General features: G+C 37.4%; 1 protein-coding gene across 1 annotated transcript in view; it reads left to right on the top strand.

Annotated features, from left to right (window-relative positions):
- The window catches only part of AGBL3 (AGBL carboxypeptidase 3), an 85575-nt gene that overhangs the window by 26437 nt on the left and 41851 nt on the right, over positions 1 to 17287 (top strand). Inside the window, exons 8-10 of the mRNA XM_063098966.1 lie at positions 6425 to 6551; positions 7962 to 8062; positions 8289 to 8401. Of these exons, the coding sequence (XP_062955036.1) occupies positions 6425 to 6551; positions 7962 to 8062; positions 8289 to 8401 (341 nt within the window). The remainder of the gene's footprint in view (positions 1 to 6424; positions 6552 to 7961; positions 8063 to 8288; positions 8402 to 17287) is intronic.

The following is a 17287-nucleotide window of genomic DNA, read 5'->3' as shown; positions in this document are numbered from 1 at the left end:
CCCTTTACCAATTCCTCCGTTACCCCCACAAATAGGATTTATTCCTTCAAAAAGAAAGATCAGAGAAAGCAACCCCATACCTGAAGCTATTCCTGTACAATTTATACTATTAATACTCTTAGGTATAGTTCATTACTCCTATAAAATGATCCCGTGTTACTAAGATATTTTAATTTCTGTCTATTGACATATTTCTTAGGGTATTAGATCTCTAACCTATTGTGTTTTGGATGAAATAGACCGATTTCTTGAACACCAGAAACCACCAGTCTGTAGTTTAAAGAGGTCTTCCATATAATGTAAAGGTTGCTTAAAATGTAGGGGCTTCTATTTCTAGGTTTTCTATTTAATGTTTCTTAATAAAATCTCTTTGTGCAAATACACAATTATAGTGGGGGATTTCAAATTTCTCTCTCAGTAATCTACAACTGGTAGGTAGACAATATGAAAGGATATTTAAGAACTGAACAGCAAACGCTATCAACTAACTGGACTTAATTGACATTTACAGAACACACTACTGAACAGCAGAATAAACATTATATTCAAACACATATGGAACCAATACATATCATATACTGGTTTAAAACAAACTAAACAAATGTAAAATAACTGAAATCATACAAAATGTTTCTCTGATCATAATAAAATTAGACTAGAAATCAATAAAGGAAAGATAAGAGAAAGACCTCCAAACACTTAGAAATTAAAAACCATATTTCTAAATAATCCATAGGCCAGACAGGAAGTTTCAAGGAAGGTTAGAATATATTTTGAGCTAAAGGAAAATGAAAACATACAATATGTCAAATTTTGTGAAATTCCCCTAAAGTAGTAGCACTTAGAATAAAATGTTTATCACATTAAATGCTTGTATTAGAAAATAAAAAGTTCTCAACTTAATAATCTATTTCCAAAATAGAAACTATAGGAAGAAAAGCAAAGTGAACTCAAAACAAGCAGAAGGAAGCAAATAATCAACATAAGAACAGGTCGATGGAACTGGAAACAGAAAAACAGTGGAGAAAAATCAATTAGACAGAAAGCTTGTGTTTGAAAAAGATCAATAAAACTAATAAAACTTTACCAAAACTGACCAGAAGAAGAGGAAGAGGAGGATGAGGAGGAGGGAGAGGGGATGACAACAGAAATTACCAATATCAATAATGAAAGAGGGGTATCACTGCAGACCCTGCAGGCATTAAATGGACAGTACGGGAAAACTGAGCTCTGTGCACAGAAATTTAACAAATTAGATGAAATGAACCAATTTTTTGAAAACTGCAAACTACCAAAACTACCCAAGGTTAAATAAATAATCTGAATAGTCCTGAAAAACATCTGAAAAAGAAATCTCCAGGTCCAGATAGATTTACTAAAGAAGTCTACCAAAAATTGGAAAACACAATCTCTTCCAGGATTACCATGACTCCAACACAAGATAAAGACAGCATAAGAAAAGAAAACTACAGACCGATATCCCTCATGAACATAGATGCAAAAATTCTCAACAAAATATTAGCATTTTTTTATATATTTGAATTTTATTTATTTATTTTTTTAAATTTTATTTTATTTTGTCAATATACAATGTGGTTGATATTGTGGCCCATTACTAAAACCTCTCTCTCTCCTCCCTCTCCCCCCTCCCTCCCAACAATGTCCTTTCTGTTTGCTTGTCCTATCAATTTCAAGGAATTGTAATTGTTGTGTTTTCTTCCCTCCCCTCCCCCAGGTTGTTTGTGTATTTATTTACTTATTTTTAGCTCCCACAAATAAGTGAGAACATGTGATATTTCTCTTTCTGTGTCTGACTCATTTCACTTAATATAATTCTCTCTAGGTCCATCCATGTTGTTGCAAATGGCAGTATTTCATTCTTTTTTATAGCAGAGTAGTATTCCATATTAAATCCAGCAATATATTAGAAGAATAATATACCATGACCATATGGTGTTTATCCTGAGAATGTAAAGCTGGTTCCATATTTGAAAATTAGTCAGTGTAATCCACTATGTTAAGAATTTAAAGAATAAAAACAGCATGATTACATCAATTAATATGGAAAAAGCATGTAACAAAATTCAGCATCTATTTATGATTAAAAAAAAACTTTCAGCAAATAAGGAATAAAAGGGTACTTCATCAGCCTAATAAAGAACTTCTTTTAAAAAAACTTTATGGCTAACATCATACTTAATGATGAAGGACTAAATGTTTTCCTTATAAGGTCAGGAATAAGACAAGGATGCTGTATCAGTCGGTTTCTGATGCTTATAACAAAATACACAGAACTGATATTTTATAAATAAAACAAAATGTATTGCTTACAGTTTTGGAGACTGTTGAGTCCAAAGTCCAGGAAACACATTTGGTGAAGGTTGTGGTTTTGGCACCAGTGACCCAGGGGTCTCACATGGGTAATATGATGGGGCAGAGAGAGACACTAACCTCCTCCTTCACTCTCCTTTTAAAGCCCTCCAAACTACACCCATGACCACCATGTTTATTCACTAGGGCAGGGTCCGACCTTTCAATTTTCATAATAGGATTTCCCACCCTTAACAGTTATAGTGGGGATTAAGTTTGGGGAGAACATTCAACCCAAGGCAGATGCCCACTCTTACCCCTTCTATGCAGTCCTGTACTGAAAGGTTCTAATCAGTGTAATAAGGCAAGAGAAAGAAAGAAAAAGCAGACAGACTGAAAGAAAGAATGAAGATGACATGATTGTCTACATAGAAAATCCAAAGCAAACCACAAAAACATTCACAGAACTAATATATGAGTTCAGCAAAGTCATAGGATACAAGGTCAACCCACAAAAACCAATTGTATTTCTGTATACTAACAATGAATAATCAGAAAACAAAATTTAAAACAATACTGTTCTTACTGTAGATCCAAAATGAATGCTTATAAATCTAACAAAACATATAGGATCTATACATTGAAACCTAAAAAATGCTGATGAAAGAAATCAAAAGCCTAAATAAATGCAGTGACATGCTCTATTATGGATTGGAAGACTCAACACAGTAAGATATTAATTCTCCCCAAGTTATCTATAAACAACACAATTTCAAACAAAACTACAGCATAATCGTTTGTAGATATAAACAAGCTGATTCTAAAACTGATATGGAAATGCAAAGGAACTAGAAGAGGCAAAACAATTTTGAAAAAGAAAAAGTTGGATTCACACTATCAAATTTTAAGACTTACTATAAAACTGCAGTAATCAAGACAATGTGGTATTGGAATGATGTAGACACTTAGAGAAACAGTACAGAATAGCAAGTCCAGTAACAGACCCGAACATATATGGCCTTGTGAAAAAGATGCAGAGGGAATTTATTTTTTTCTAAAATATTTGTTTATTTAAGATCATACATATTTATGGGGTACAGAGTTGACTATCAGTATTTGTGTACAGTATGTGATGATCAAATCAGTATTATTAGCATGTTCATCATTACGAACCATAATTATTCTTCGTGTCCCTTACCCAATTACTTGCTAACCCCGTCCCCCTCCCATTTTCCCACCCCTAGTAACTATAGGTCTGTTCTCTCCTTCTCAAAGTTCAATGTTTTATTGTGATCTTTTTAATTTTAATTTTAATATATTATTATTGTTATTGTTTTATTTTCTAAGATGTTGTTGCAAAGTATTTGGGGAGAGGGGGAGTAGGGAAAGCGGAGGGGAACAGGGCCAGAGGAGGAGGAAGGAGAGGGGTGGTGGTTGAGGCCCGGGGCACCCCTACCTGTCCAGCGGGGAAGTCCAAGGGGTTTCTGGTGGCAGCTCAGTCATTGCTGGGCTTGATGCTGACTGCGGTGGGGCCTGGCTGAGGCCCTGGGACCCCACCCCTGCTGGCTCAGGAACCCCAGGCACTTCTGGGGGCAACCTAGTGGTCATTTCTGGGCTGGATGCGATGTCAGGGGGGTGTGGTGTGTACAGTATGTAATGATCAAATCGATATTATTATCATGTTCATCATTACAAATCATAATTACTCTTTCTATCCCTTACCCAATTACTCCATAACCCCCTCCCCCTCCCCTTTTCCTATTCCTAGTAAATATAGGTCTGTTCTCTCCTGAAAGTTCAATGATATATTGTGGTTTCTCTCTCTCTCTCTCTCTCTCTCTCCCCCCCCCTCTCTTTCTCTTTCCTTCCTCCCACTTATGAGTGAGGACATGCAGTATTTCTCTTTCTCTGTCTGGCTTATTTCACTTAACATAATTTTCTCTAAGCTCATCAATATTGCTGTGAATGGCAGAATTTCATTTATTTTTTATGGCTGAGTAGTATTCGGTTGTGTGTGTGTGTGTGTGTGTGTGTGTGTGTGTGTGTGTGTGTGTGTGTGTGTGTGTCACCTTTTCCTTATCCAGTCATCCATCAATGGACATTTAGATTGGTTCCATATCTTGGCTACTGGAAACAGAGCTTTGATGAACATGGGAGTGCAGGTATCCCTTTGACATGATAATTTCCATTCTCTTGGGTATATACCCAGAAGTGGGATTACTGGACTGTATGGTAGTTCTATCTGTAGTTGTTTAAGAAACCTCCATCCTGTTTTCCATAATGGCTATACTAATTTATAGTCCCACTAACACTGTAGAAAAATTTCCTTTTCTCCAAATCCTTGCCAGCATTTGTTATTCTCTTTTGCGCAGGAAATTTAATGGAGGAAAAAAAAAACCTTTTGGCAAATGGTGTTGGAACAATTGGGTATCCATATGAAAACAAAAACAAAAACCCTCCACCTAAACCTCACACCTTAAATGTAAAACTATAAAAATTTTAGGGGAAAATTTTTATTACGTAGTGGTACACAAAAAGTTCTTAGACATACACCAAAAGCACGATCCACTGGATCATAATAAATTGATAGGGCAGGCTGGTTAGCTCATTCAGAGCATGGTGCTGATAACACCAAGATCAAGGGTTTGGATCCCCCTACTGGCCAGCCACATACTCATAATAAATTGATAAGTTGGGCTTCATCAAAATTAATCCTTTTACTCCGTGAAAGATTCTGTTAAGAGGATACAAAGATAAGCTAGGATATGATTTGCAATCATATCTGACAAAGAATTTGTATCTAGAATAGCTCAGTAGTAACAAAACAAACAACCCAATTAAAAAATGGCAATAATCTTGAACACTCACTTTACCAAAAAAAGTATGATGGCAAATAAGCACATGAAAAGATGTTTGACATTAGCCATTAGGAAACTGCAAGTAAAACCATGAGGAGATATAATTGCACACCGGTTAGCATGGCCAAAATAAAAAATACAATCTCGAGTGCTAACAAGAATTTGGAGCGACTGGAACTCATACATTGTTGATGGGAATGCAAAATGATACAGCATTTTGGAAAACAGTTTGGCAGTTTCTTATGAAATTAAATGTACTCATATGATTTAGCAATCCCATTCCTAGGTATTTACCATAGAGAAATGAAAACTTATATTCATATATAAATCTATACACACAAATGTTTATAGCAACTCTAAAATTGCCAAAAGCTGGAAACGACCCAAAATGTCCTTTAACTGATGAATGGATAAACAAACTTTAGTATATCCATACAATGGAACATTATTCAGCAATGAAAAGGAATGAATATTGATACATGCAACAACTTTGGATAAATCTCAAAGGTATTATGCTGAGAGAAGCCAGTCTCAAAAGGTATTGTATGATTCCATTTCTATGACAATCTTGAAAAAACAAAACTATACTGGCAGAACAAATCGATGGTGGCCAGGGGTGAGAGGTGATGGGAGGGAGAGACTGCAAAGGGATACCACAAGGGAATTTTTTAGGGGTAATAGAGCTGTTCTATATCCTGATTGTGGTGCTGGTTACATGAGTTTATATATGTGTTAAAATTCAAGAATGAAATGCAAAAAAGTTGATTTTATTGTACGTTGATCTTTTTTTTAATTCCAAAAAAAAATCTCTTTGTAGTGGACACTGATCTCTCTGTAGACAATCTTTCTGGACACATTTCAAATGGTCTTTCATATGAAAATAAAGGATCTTTATTCTACTTCTGGAAATCTACAATACCGATCATGTTTAAAGCGCTTCCTAAAACTTTTTTTAAAGTATAAAACTTTATCCCAGTGGTATCAAGAACTAATCAACTATCTTGAACACATATGTCATATAAAGATAAAAAGTAGATTTTATTGTGGCTATTTGAATCTATAGTTCTCATAAAAGTAAATATATCATCCCTTAAATGAGTTATTCCCATTGGTCAAGAAATAAAAAGTAGCCCCTAAAGCTTTAGTGAGAATTACAAATTTTGTACGACTACTTTTTTCATTTTCAACCCTACTTCCTAAGAAAGATATAGGTACCAGAAAAATGATGGGTCTCATTTTTATTTGCTTCCTTTCAGTTTTCATTCTCAGCTTGCAAGTTTAACATTCAGAAGGGCAAAGAAGGGACAGGAAGGGTGGTGATGTGGAAAATGGGAATCAGGAACAGCTTTACCCTGGAGGCCACCTTTTGTGGGTCTACTCTGGGTAAGTCCAAATACTCTCATTCACTGCTCTCGGGGCTTTAAACCAAAGAGTCATGCTGGATAGTGAGCACCTTCTTCTCAGTTAAATGCATACTGATATTTCATCGATTCTATGAAGAGGATGAATAGACTTCTGTAAAGAGGAGGAATACAACTTCCACTGTATGGTATGTCTTCATCGTTCCTTTTGTTTAGAAATGAAAGTTTTAGCATGAGATAGAAATACAGATGCTCCTCAACTGACATCACAAGTTGAAAATATTTTAAGTCGAAAATGCACTTAATAAACCTAACCTACCAAATGTCATAGCTTAGCCTAGCATACCTTTAACATGTTCAGAACACTTACATTAGCCTACAGCTGGGCAAAATCGTCTGGCGATACAGTATACTGTAGAGTGTTGGTTGTTTACCCTTGTGATCTGGTGGCTGACTTGGGAGCTGTGGCACACTGCCACTGCCCGGAATTGCAAGAGAGTATGATACCTCATATCACCAGCCCAGGAAAAGATCAAAATTCAAAATTCGAAGTAAGATTTCTACAGAATGCATATCACTTTCGCACCATGGTAAAGGTGAAAAGTAGTAAGTTGAACCATCATAAATCGAGGACTGTCTGTATTCTAACTGGCTGTTTCATAAGCTAATCCTTAAATGTCTGTTTCTGATTTTTTTAAGAGTGTTTCTACAGATTTTTTTGAAATGGGGGTTCCTGATGATTCAAGAAAAAGCAACGCACATTCTTAAAATACCATGGTAGAACATTTTTTTTACTGGATTTGCTATTTGCAAGGCAAAATAGGCTGGGGTTTTTGTTTGTTTGTTTTGTCAATTTGTACTTAAATAAAAGCACTTGGTTCCCTGAACTAAAAAGTGAAAGTATAAAAATATACTCTGTAGTCTGTTAGTCAAATCTGGCATAGCCTAATGCAGTTAGAATACTCCATTTTTAGATAATTATCACATTGTCAGAAAATGTATCAACTCATAGGAAAATGCTGGAAATCCACATATGTAATTTCTGTCTGGTTTTTAAAGCACCTTGAAACTGATGTAAATTTTCATGATGCTGAAAAAATTTTCTCACAAAATCTTTACCCAAGTTTTTCTCGAAGTGATTATTAGGTCTGTTTATAACTGATAACAAATTATTCCATAATTCTCTTATTGAATTTTTTTCAGCCTTACAACATAGACTAATCTGTGTTAAGTCAGCTTTGGTCTGGGTGGTGAAAAAGGAACAAGGGAAAGCAATAAGCTGTTAAGTGACCTGCCCCAGAGAAGAAAATCCAAAAGACAGGATATGGAATCAATGTTTTGTTTATACTCTCTGTTTTGCAATGTAGGCCCACCTGCTAAGGAAAAATGATTAGCTCATCCCCAAGGATGGATAAACTTATTGGTGTTTTAGGTAATAAACGAGGTACACATTTCAGCACAAAAGATTTGGAGTCAATGGGATACCATTTTTGTGATTCTCTCTTGGATTATTGTGATCCCGACAGGACCAAGGTAAGCAAAGTCCATTTGCTAAGGCACTGGACTCCAGCCTATTGGATAACATAACCTGCCTATGGGCCTATGGCAGTTTTTTCCTTTTAATATCTTAACAGTGTTTTGGGGGTTTTGGTCCTTAATGTCTCAATAATTATTTTTTCAGATGTTCATAAATATTCAGTTAGTTTAATTAGGAAATAAAGTTATTTTATAATGAACTGAATTTATCATTTTCCCCTAGTATTATCAGTGCCTGAAAGAATTGGAAGAAATGGAAAAACATATAAACTTGGAAAAAGTCTGTGATGATTCAGATACTTCTCTGATAGAAATTACAGTGGATCTAGACTCTAGGTAAGTCAAGACTATTTAAGTAATTTAATTTGTTGTGCTGTTTTACTATGCTTTCATAATAATATGATTTAATAATATATTAAATATAATAGTATTGGCAATATTCTCAACTGAATATCCAATTCTCAACTGAAATCCTGACTATAAGTCGGGGAAATGTTTTCCCATGCACATTATTTGGGCCAGACCTCATCATTTGAGTTATTCTTTTATTCAGGTAATGTGAGCATTACTATATACAGTGCACTTACTATATGTGAAAGACATACCGAATTATTTTTTGTTTGCTTTTTGTTTCTCTCTCTCTCTCTCTCTTTACGTAGACTTTATTTTTTGGAACAGTTTGAGGTTCACAGCAAAACTGAGAAGAAGGTACAGAGAGTTCCCATGTATGCACTATGCCCACATGCGTAGCCTCACCCATGATCAACATCCGCCACCCAGAGCACATGTGCTGCAATGATGAGTCCACATTGACAAATTATTTTCACCCAAAGTCCACAGTTTACATTAAGGTTCACTCTTGATGTTGTACATTCCATGGTTTTGAATAAATTTATAACGACATGTATCTACTATTACAGGATCATACAAACTATTTTTACTGTATGGATTCACCCTAACAATCTATTTATTCGTCCTTCCCTCCCCCTAATTCCTGGCAACCACAGATCTTTTTACTGTCTCTATAGTTTTGCCTTTTCCAGAATGTCATATGGTTGGAATCATACAGTATGCAGCCTTTTCAGACTGGCTTCTTTCACTTAAGATTATAAATTTAAATTTCCTCCTTTTCTTTTCCTGGCTTAATAGCTCATTTCTTCTTAGCACTGAATAATATTGCATTGTCTGAATGTAGCACAGTTTATCCATTCACGTACTGAAGGACATCTTGGTTGCTTCCACGTCTGGACCATGACAAATAAAGTTGCTATATACATCTGTGTGCAGGTTTTTGTGTAGACATAAGTTTTCAACTCCTTTGGGTAGATACCAAGGAGCTAGATTCCTAGAATGTCTGATAAGAGTATGTTTAGTTTTTTGGGTTTTTTTTTTTCTTTCAGCATTGGAATAGATTGCTCTGGTTAGGACTTCCAGTACTATGTTGAATAGAACTGGCCTTGTTCCTGATCTTTGAGGAAAAGCTTTCAGATTTTCACTGCTAAGTATGTGTTACCTGTGGGCTTTTTGTATATGGCTTTTATTATATTGAAGTACTTTCTTTCTATTCCTAGTTTGTTGAGAGTTTTTATCATAAAAGGATGTTGAATTCTGTCAAACACTTCTGCATTTACTGAAAAGATCATGGATTTTATCCTTTATCCTATTTATGTAGATATCACATTAATTGGTTTTCATACGTTGAACTGTCCTTGCATTCCAGGGATAAATACAACTTGGTTGTGGTGGATGGTCCCTTCAATGTGCTGTTGAATTCAGTTTGTTAGTATTTTTTTGAGAATTTTTGCACCTATATTTATCAGGGATAATTGGCCTGTGGCTTTCTTTTCTTCTGGTGTCTTTGTCTAGACCTTTGGTATTGGGGTAACATGGGCCTCATAAAATGAATTAGAATTTCCCTCCTCTTCAATTTTTTGGAAGAGTTTTTGAGAAGAATTGGCATTAATTCTTCTTTAGACGTTTGACAGAATTCACCAGTTAAGCCATCTGGTCCTGGGCTTTTCTTTGTTGGGAAGTTTTTTATTACTAATTCAATCTCCATACTAGTTATATGTTCAGACTTTCTATTTCTTCATGATTTAGTCTTGGTAGGTTGTATGTTTTGAGGAACTTATCCATTCCAGGTTATTCAGATTGTTGGTGTACAACTCTTCAATTTCTTTTTATGTCTGTGGTATCAATTGTAAAGTTTCCTCTTTAATCTCTAATTTTACTTATTGACTCATCTCTTTTTTTTTCTTAGTTTAGCTAAGGGTTTGTTAATTTTGCTTATGTTTTCACCAAATCAATACTTTTTTTGATTGAAATTGATTTTTTTCCTATTTTCTATTTTCTATGTCTTTATTTCTGCTCTAATCTTTGTTACTTTCTTCCTTCTGATAATTTTGGGCTTAATTTGTTCTTTTTTCTAGCTCCTTTAGGTGTAAAGTTTGGTATTTACTTGAGATCTTTCTTCTTTTTTAATATAGGCATTTATCACAATAAATTTCCTTCTTAGTACTGCTTTTGCCATATCTCATAAGTATTGGTATGTTGTGTTTTTGTTTGTCTCTAGGTAACTGTCTTATTTCCTTTTAAATTTCTTCTTTGATCCAATGGTTGTTCAGGAGTGTGCTGTTTAATTTCTAATTATTTGTAAATATTCCATTTTTCCTTCTGCGTTAATTTCTAGTTTCACTCCATTCTGGTCAGTAATAATATTTGCTATGATTTGAATATTCTTAAACTTGTTAAGACTTGTTTTGTGACTTAACATGTGATTTATCCTGGAGAAAAGTTCCATGTGTGCTTGAGAAGAATGTATATTCTGCTGCTGTTGGGTGGAATGTTCTGTTCATGTCCATTTGAGACATTTCATCTATAGTGTTGTTAAGCCATCTTTTTCCTTATTGATCTTCTGTCTGGATGCTCTATCCATTATTAAATGTGCAGTATGAAGTCTCCTACTATTATTGTATTACTGTTTTTCTCCTTTCAGTTCTGTCAGCTTGCTTTATAAATTTTGGTGCTCTAATGTTGGGTGCATATATATTTATGATCATTATATCTTCCTAGTGGATTGACACTTTTACCGTAATATAATATCTTTCTTTGTCTCTTGTGACAGTTTGTGTTTTGTTTTCCTTTATCAAAATTAAGTTTAATTCACTAAAATGAAGATAATGAAAGTACATCTTTTATCTATCATGCTAAAATTCTTATTTTAAATATGTATATAAAAATCCATTGAAAAACAGCATTGGAAAAATTATCCAGAAAAACCAGAATGAAACTTATGTAACAGACAATGATACATAATTTCTAGTTCATTATTAATTATAATTCACTGAAATGAAGCAGCTAAAAGTGCATTTTTTTATCTACCTTACTGACATTCTGCTTTTAAATAGGAAAACTCACTGAAAAGCAGTATTAAAAAAATCCAGAAACATCAGTGTAAGACTTCTGTAGAAAACAATGATATATCATTTCTAATTCACACATAAGTTTTATTTACTGAATGGAAGCAACTGAAAGTGTACCTTTTATCTACTTGGCTGGAATTTTGCTTTTATTATTTATTTGTTGGTTTATTTGAAAAATGACAGTTTTATTTATTCTTATTCTTTTTTTCAGTGCTAAAAGGGAAATTTATTTAGCATTAATAAAAAAGAACGATCTCAAATTGGCAATCACCTTTGCACCCTAATAAACTAGAAAATAAAGAGCAAGCTAAGTCCAGACCTAGCAAAGGAAGTAAATAATAAACATTAGAGCATAGATAAAAGAAATACAAAATAGAAAAAAGTAGAGAAAATCAATGAAACAAAAAGCTGGTACATTGAAAAGATCCACAAAAGTGACAAACCTTTACTTAGATGGACTAAGAAAAAGGAGAGAAGACTCAAACAACTAAAATCAGAAATGAAAGAGGGTCATTACAACCAAATTTACAAAAATCAAAAGGATTATAAGAGAATACTATGAATAATTGTTGGTCAACAGATTAGATCATCTAAATGAAATGAATAAATTCCTAAAAACACACCACCTACCAAGACTGAATTATGAAAAACAGAGAGTTTGAACAGAACTATAGCTAGTAACATGCCAATTACTCAAATTTTTTTTTCACATTTTAAAAATCAATAATAATTCCTTAATACAATCAAATATTAAACATGTTTAAATTTCTCCAATTCTCTCCCCCTCCTTCTTTCTTTCTTACAATCAATTTGTCTACATCAGGATCCAAACAAGTTCTGCTTGCTGCATTGGTTGCTATGTCAGCTGTCTCTTAAGTTTCTTTTGATCTACAGGTTCCCCCTTCGTCTAATTTTCCCACCTCTACCCTATAAAGTTTCCCAAGGTCTGAATTTGCTGGCCTCATCTCAGTAGTGTCATTTAACATGTTCCACCATCCCCTGCATTTCCTGATGAGTGATTGCTGGATCCTGAGGCTTGGTCTCACTCAGGTTAGATTTGGCTTCAGACGTGTATGTTCTTACTGCAGGAGGCCCGTTATGTCTGATGGTCTCTCTGTGACATTAGCAGTCACTGAAGATCATTTGCTAGATTCGTTATTTCAATAGGGGCTTGCAAAATAACATATTCTAATTATTTTATTCCCTCTTTATTTAGGAGCTGGGCTATTTCACTAGACAGAAGTGTTCCCTCCTCAGCTATTTATGGTTACTCTGAGTAATAATTCATATAGGAAAGACAGGATAAATGCTTGACTCTTCCCTTTTACTTACTAGTTTTAGAATAATGAATTGTTTCCCTATCATCTTCCAAAGAGACTGAGAGTTTGTTTGCTTTTGTTTCATTGTCACTATGGTTTTTTGTGGTGGTAAAATTTAGTTTCTTTCTCTTTCTTGTTTGCATTTTGTTCTACCACTGGGTTTTGTTCTTGTGTATTCATGATAGTGATTATCATTTTTTGGATTCCAGATGCAGGACTCCCTTGAGGATTTTTTGCAGGGATGGTCATGTGGTGGTGAACTCCTGCAGTTTTTGTTTGTCTGGAAAATACACTGTTTCTCCCTCATTTCTGAAGGATAAGCCTTGCTGGCTATAGTATTCTTGGCTGGCAGTTTTTTCCTTTAGTGTTTTGACTATATCATCCTATTTTCTTCTGTCCTGTAGAGTTTCTGTTGAGAAGTCTGCTGTTAATGTGATAGGGGCTCCTTTGTAGGTAACTTGCTGCTTTTCTCTTGCTTCTTTTTAAGATTCTCTCTTTGTCTTTGAGCTTTGCCAGTTTGACTATAATGTGTCTTGGAGAGGATGTTTTTGGGTTGATCTGTTTGGGGATCTTTGAGCCTCCTGGATCTGAAGGTCTGTGTCTCTCTCTATACCTGGGAAGTTTTCCATTATGATTTCATTGAATAGGTTTTCCATGCCTTTTCCTTTCTCCTCCCCTTCTGGAGCACCCATGACTTAAATGTCTGTGTGCTTAAGGTTTTCTGATAGCTCTCTCAGATTTTCTTCATTTTAAAAAATTCTTCCTCTTCTTTTTTTTTTTTTGTCCACCTATTTCTAAAAGACTAACTTCAAGATCAGAAATTCTTTCTTCTGCTTGTTCTAGCCTGCTGCTTAAGCTATCAGTTGTGTTTGTTATTCACTGAGTGAATCTTTCAGTTCCATGAGTTCTGCTACATTTTTTTTTAATATATAGGGATTTAATATAGGGATCTGGTGCTTAGAAAATTGGGGGTTTTTGTTGTTTGTTTGTTTTTAATTTATTTTATTTATTGAATCAAAATTGATTATACATATTTTGGGGGTTCAACATTGAGATATGTTGATCAAATCAATATTACTAGCATATATATTGCTACAAATCATAATTATTCTTTATGCGCCTTGTCCAATCTCGCCCCATCCCCCACTCCCTCCCCCCTCCGCCCTCTAATTACCCTAGATTTCTTCTCTCCCTCTGAAAGACTAATGGTTACTCTGTTAATTTGTTGCCTAGATGATCTGTCCAATGCTCAGAGGTGTGATCAGGTCCCCCAATATTATCATAGAGCAGAGGCTTCTCTATCCCTCTGAAATGGGCTTTGTGAAGAGAGACATCCTCTTCATTTCTTTATCTCTGCTAGTGACTCTCCCTGTCAGTGCACTCCAGTAGTTGCCAGACCATCTGCGTGGTGGTTGTGGTGTCTAGCCACTTTTGCAGCAGCCACGTTTATTGTGGTGGCTGTGGTGGGCCACCCATGTGGAGGTCATGTTTTTGGCATGCTCTTTGGTGCTGGCAGTGTACCTGGTTGTGGGGGTGTGTCTAGTCCCCTTCTCCATGCCTCTGGTCCCTGAGCAGGCCCTGATGTGCTGGCACGGTGTGCCTGGTTGTGGGAAGGCAGTCTGGTCCCTTGATCCATGCCCCAGGTCCCTGGGTGGGCCTCAAGGCACTGGCACAGTATTCCCGGTTGTGGGAAGGTGGTCCAGTCCTCTTCTCCATGACTTGGGTCCCTGGGTGGGCCCTGAGGCCCTGGTGTGGTGTGCCTGGTTATGGGAGGGGGTTCTAGTCCCTTTCTCCATGCCTCAGGTACCCAGGTGGGCCCTGAGGCACTGGCTTGGTGTGCCTGTTTGTGGGAGGGGAGTCCAGTCCCTTTCTCCATGCCTCAGGTCCCTGGGCAGGCCCTGAGACACTGGCATGGTGTGCCTGGTTTGCGAGGGGTGTGGGTCCCTTTCTCCATGCCCTGGGTCCCTGGGCGGGCCCCAGGGTGCTGGCATGGTGTGCCTGGTTGTGAGAGAGGGGTCCAGTCCTCGGCTCCATGACTCAGGTCCCCAGGTGGGCCCCAAGGCACTGGTTTGGTGTGCCTGGTTGTGGTAGGGTGATCCAGTCCTTTTCTCTATGCCCAGGTCCCCAGGCAGGCCCCAAAGTGCTGGCGTGGTGTGCCTGGTTGTGGAAGAGGGGTCTGGTCCCTGACTCCATGCCCTGGGCCCCAAGGCAGGGCCCCAATTTGCTGGTGCTGTGCCTGGATGTAGGAGTGGGGTCCAATCCTGTTTTCTATGCCTCTGGTCCCCAGGTGGGCCCCGAGGTGCTGGCATGGTGTGCCTGGTTGTGAGAAGGGGGTCTGGTCCCCTTCTCTATGCCTCTGGCCCCTGGGTGGGCCCCGAGGCACTGGCATGGTGTGCCTGGATGTGGGAGTGGGGTCCGATCCCCAGTTCCAAGCCTCCAGTTCCCAGGCAAGCCCCAAGGTGCTGGTAGTGTGCCTGGGCCGGAACTAATTTTTTTGTCCTTTGCTTACTTCTAAAACGGGGAACTTCCTGTGGGAACCAGTACTTGAGCTGTGTGGTTCAGTTAAATTGCTACTTTGCTGCTGTTTCCCTAGGGAAGGCATTTTGTGCAGCTCAGGGTTTAATGGTTGACCTTGTAGGTACTTTGGGCTCTCCAAAGACTCGGTGCACCTGGGTGGTGTAGAAACTCTGATTTAGGCCTGAGTTTTTTAATCAAACTGCACCCCATGCAATTCTGCATTCCTGACCAGTCTCCTCTGGTCCTGTGCTGACTGGGGGGAGGATCAGCTGTCCTTGCTGTGTCCCAGCATTCTCCCGGTGGGCCTGTCTCCCCCACCGCCTGTGTTCCAAACACTTCCCATGGGATGGGCCCTGTGCCGGTCCCTTGTGATGACTCACCGGCTTCTGAATGGACCCCTTTTTTCAGTTGTTCTGGCTCCTCACTCCTTCGTGGGTCCATGGGAACCCTATTAGTGGTCTTGCTGTCCTCGGGGCTGCCAAAGCCCTCTTCTCTCCTGCTGCCTCCAAGTTACTCCATCTGAAGGGCACAGGTGCGACTTCTGCCGGCTCCTGCTCCGTGTGCTCATCAGCTCAAGCCTTAAAGCAGCTGCAGCCTGAAATGCTCAGAGCAGTTTCTTCTTTCTCTCTTCATGGTTTCTCCCACCTTCATGAACTCTGTAGGTCTCTCCTCCTCTTCCCCTGAGCTCCTGCAGCCCCAGCTTTGCTGATGTTACATTTTTATAGTTGTAAATTGGTTGATTTGTGGGAGAGAGTGACTCTGGGAACCATCTGTTCCACCATCTTGACTGGAACTCTGCTACTTTTCTTTTTTTTAAGGTATAAATCTTTGTAAATTTCCTCTTTCATATCCTGGATTTTTTTTTTCTTGTTTCATTATGTTGTCTAACTGAGTCTTCTTGTATCTCAGTGAGTTTAAGATTGTTGTTCCTTTTCAGTCATTTCAAGGGTTTCCTGCTCTATAAGGTCTGTTATTTAAGAATTACTGTAGTGGTGTCATCCTTTTAGTGGTGTCATGTTTTCTTGGATTTTCATATTTCTAGTATCTTTACATTGATGTGTGGTCATCTGGTAGAGCAGTTGCTTCTATTACTCTGGAGTGGGCTTTGAGTAGAGAGACGTCCTCTTATTTTTCTGGTCTTCACTGGTGACTCTCCCTGTGTCAGTGCAGCTGAGTATCTCACTGGCAGCCTGCATGATGGCTGTGGCTACTGCTATGGCATTGAGCCACTTTTGCAGCAGTGATGGCTGTGCTGGTCCACCCACACAGAAGTAGAATTTTTGGTGTTCTCCATGCCTTCTTCTAGGCAGGGGATTCTGCCCTCAACTCCTGCCTACGACCCCAGTCATGCTCCTTGGGTCTTCTGACAGTTCTTGACTTAAAGTCTGTTTTCTCTGATATAATTATAGCTATCGCTGCTCTCTTTTTGTTTTCCTGGAATATCTTTCCATCCCTTCATTTTCAGCCTATGTGTGTCCTTAAATCTAAAGGAAGTTTCTTGTAGATGGCATGTAATTGGGTCTTGTTTTTTTTAATCATTCAGTCACTCTATGTCCTCTTATTTGGAAGTTCAATCCATTTACATTTAAAGTAATTATCAGTAGGGAAGGATTTACTATTGCCATTTTATTAATTGTTTTCTATTAGTCTTGTAGATCTATTGTCTGTCTTTTTCCTCCTCAAATTATCTTTAATGCTGTCATTACCCACAGAGAACTGATACTTTTATATAGATGACACAAAAGTACTATAATTTAAGTTAGTAAATAATAAGTGCAAATTTCAATGCTAAGGGAGTATTGTTGGAAAAAGGAACATACTCATTTTAATACAGTTTCTATAGGAAATGCAGAACAAATGTTTGGTTCTTCCCTTGTATTTATACATTTTCAGACTTTGAGTTAGTGTCCCTACAACCTCCATTGGTGACTAAGTTTGTTTGCAGATGAAAAGTATCATTTTGA

The sequence above is a fragment of the Cynocephalus volans genome, chromosome 6, assembly GCF_027409185.1.
Source record: "Cynocephalus volans isolate mCynVol1 chromosome 6, mCynVol1.pri, whole genome shotgun sequence".
NCBI lineage: Eukaryota > Metazoa > Chordata > Mammalia > Dermoptera > Cynocephalidae > Cynocephalus > Cynocephalus volans.
The sequence above is the reverse complement of the archived record's forward strand: the minus strand, read 5'-3'. Positions and strand labels throughout refer to the sequence as shown.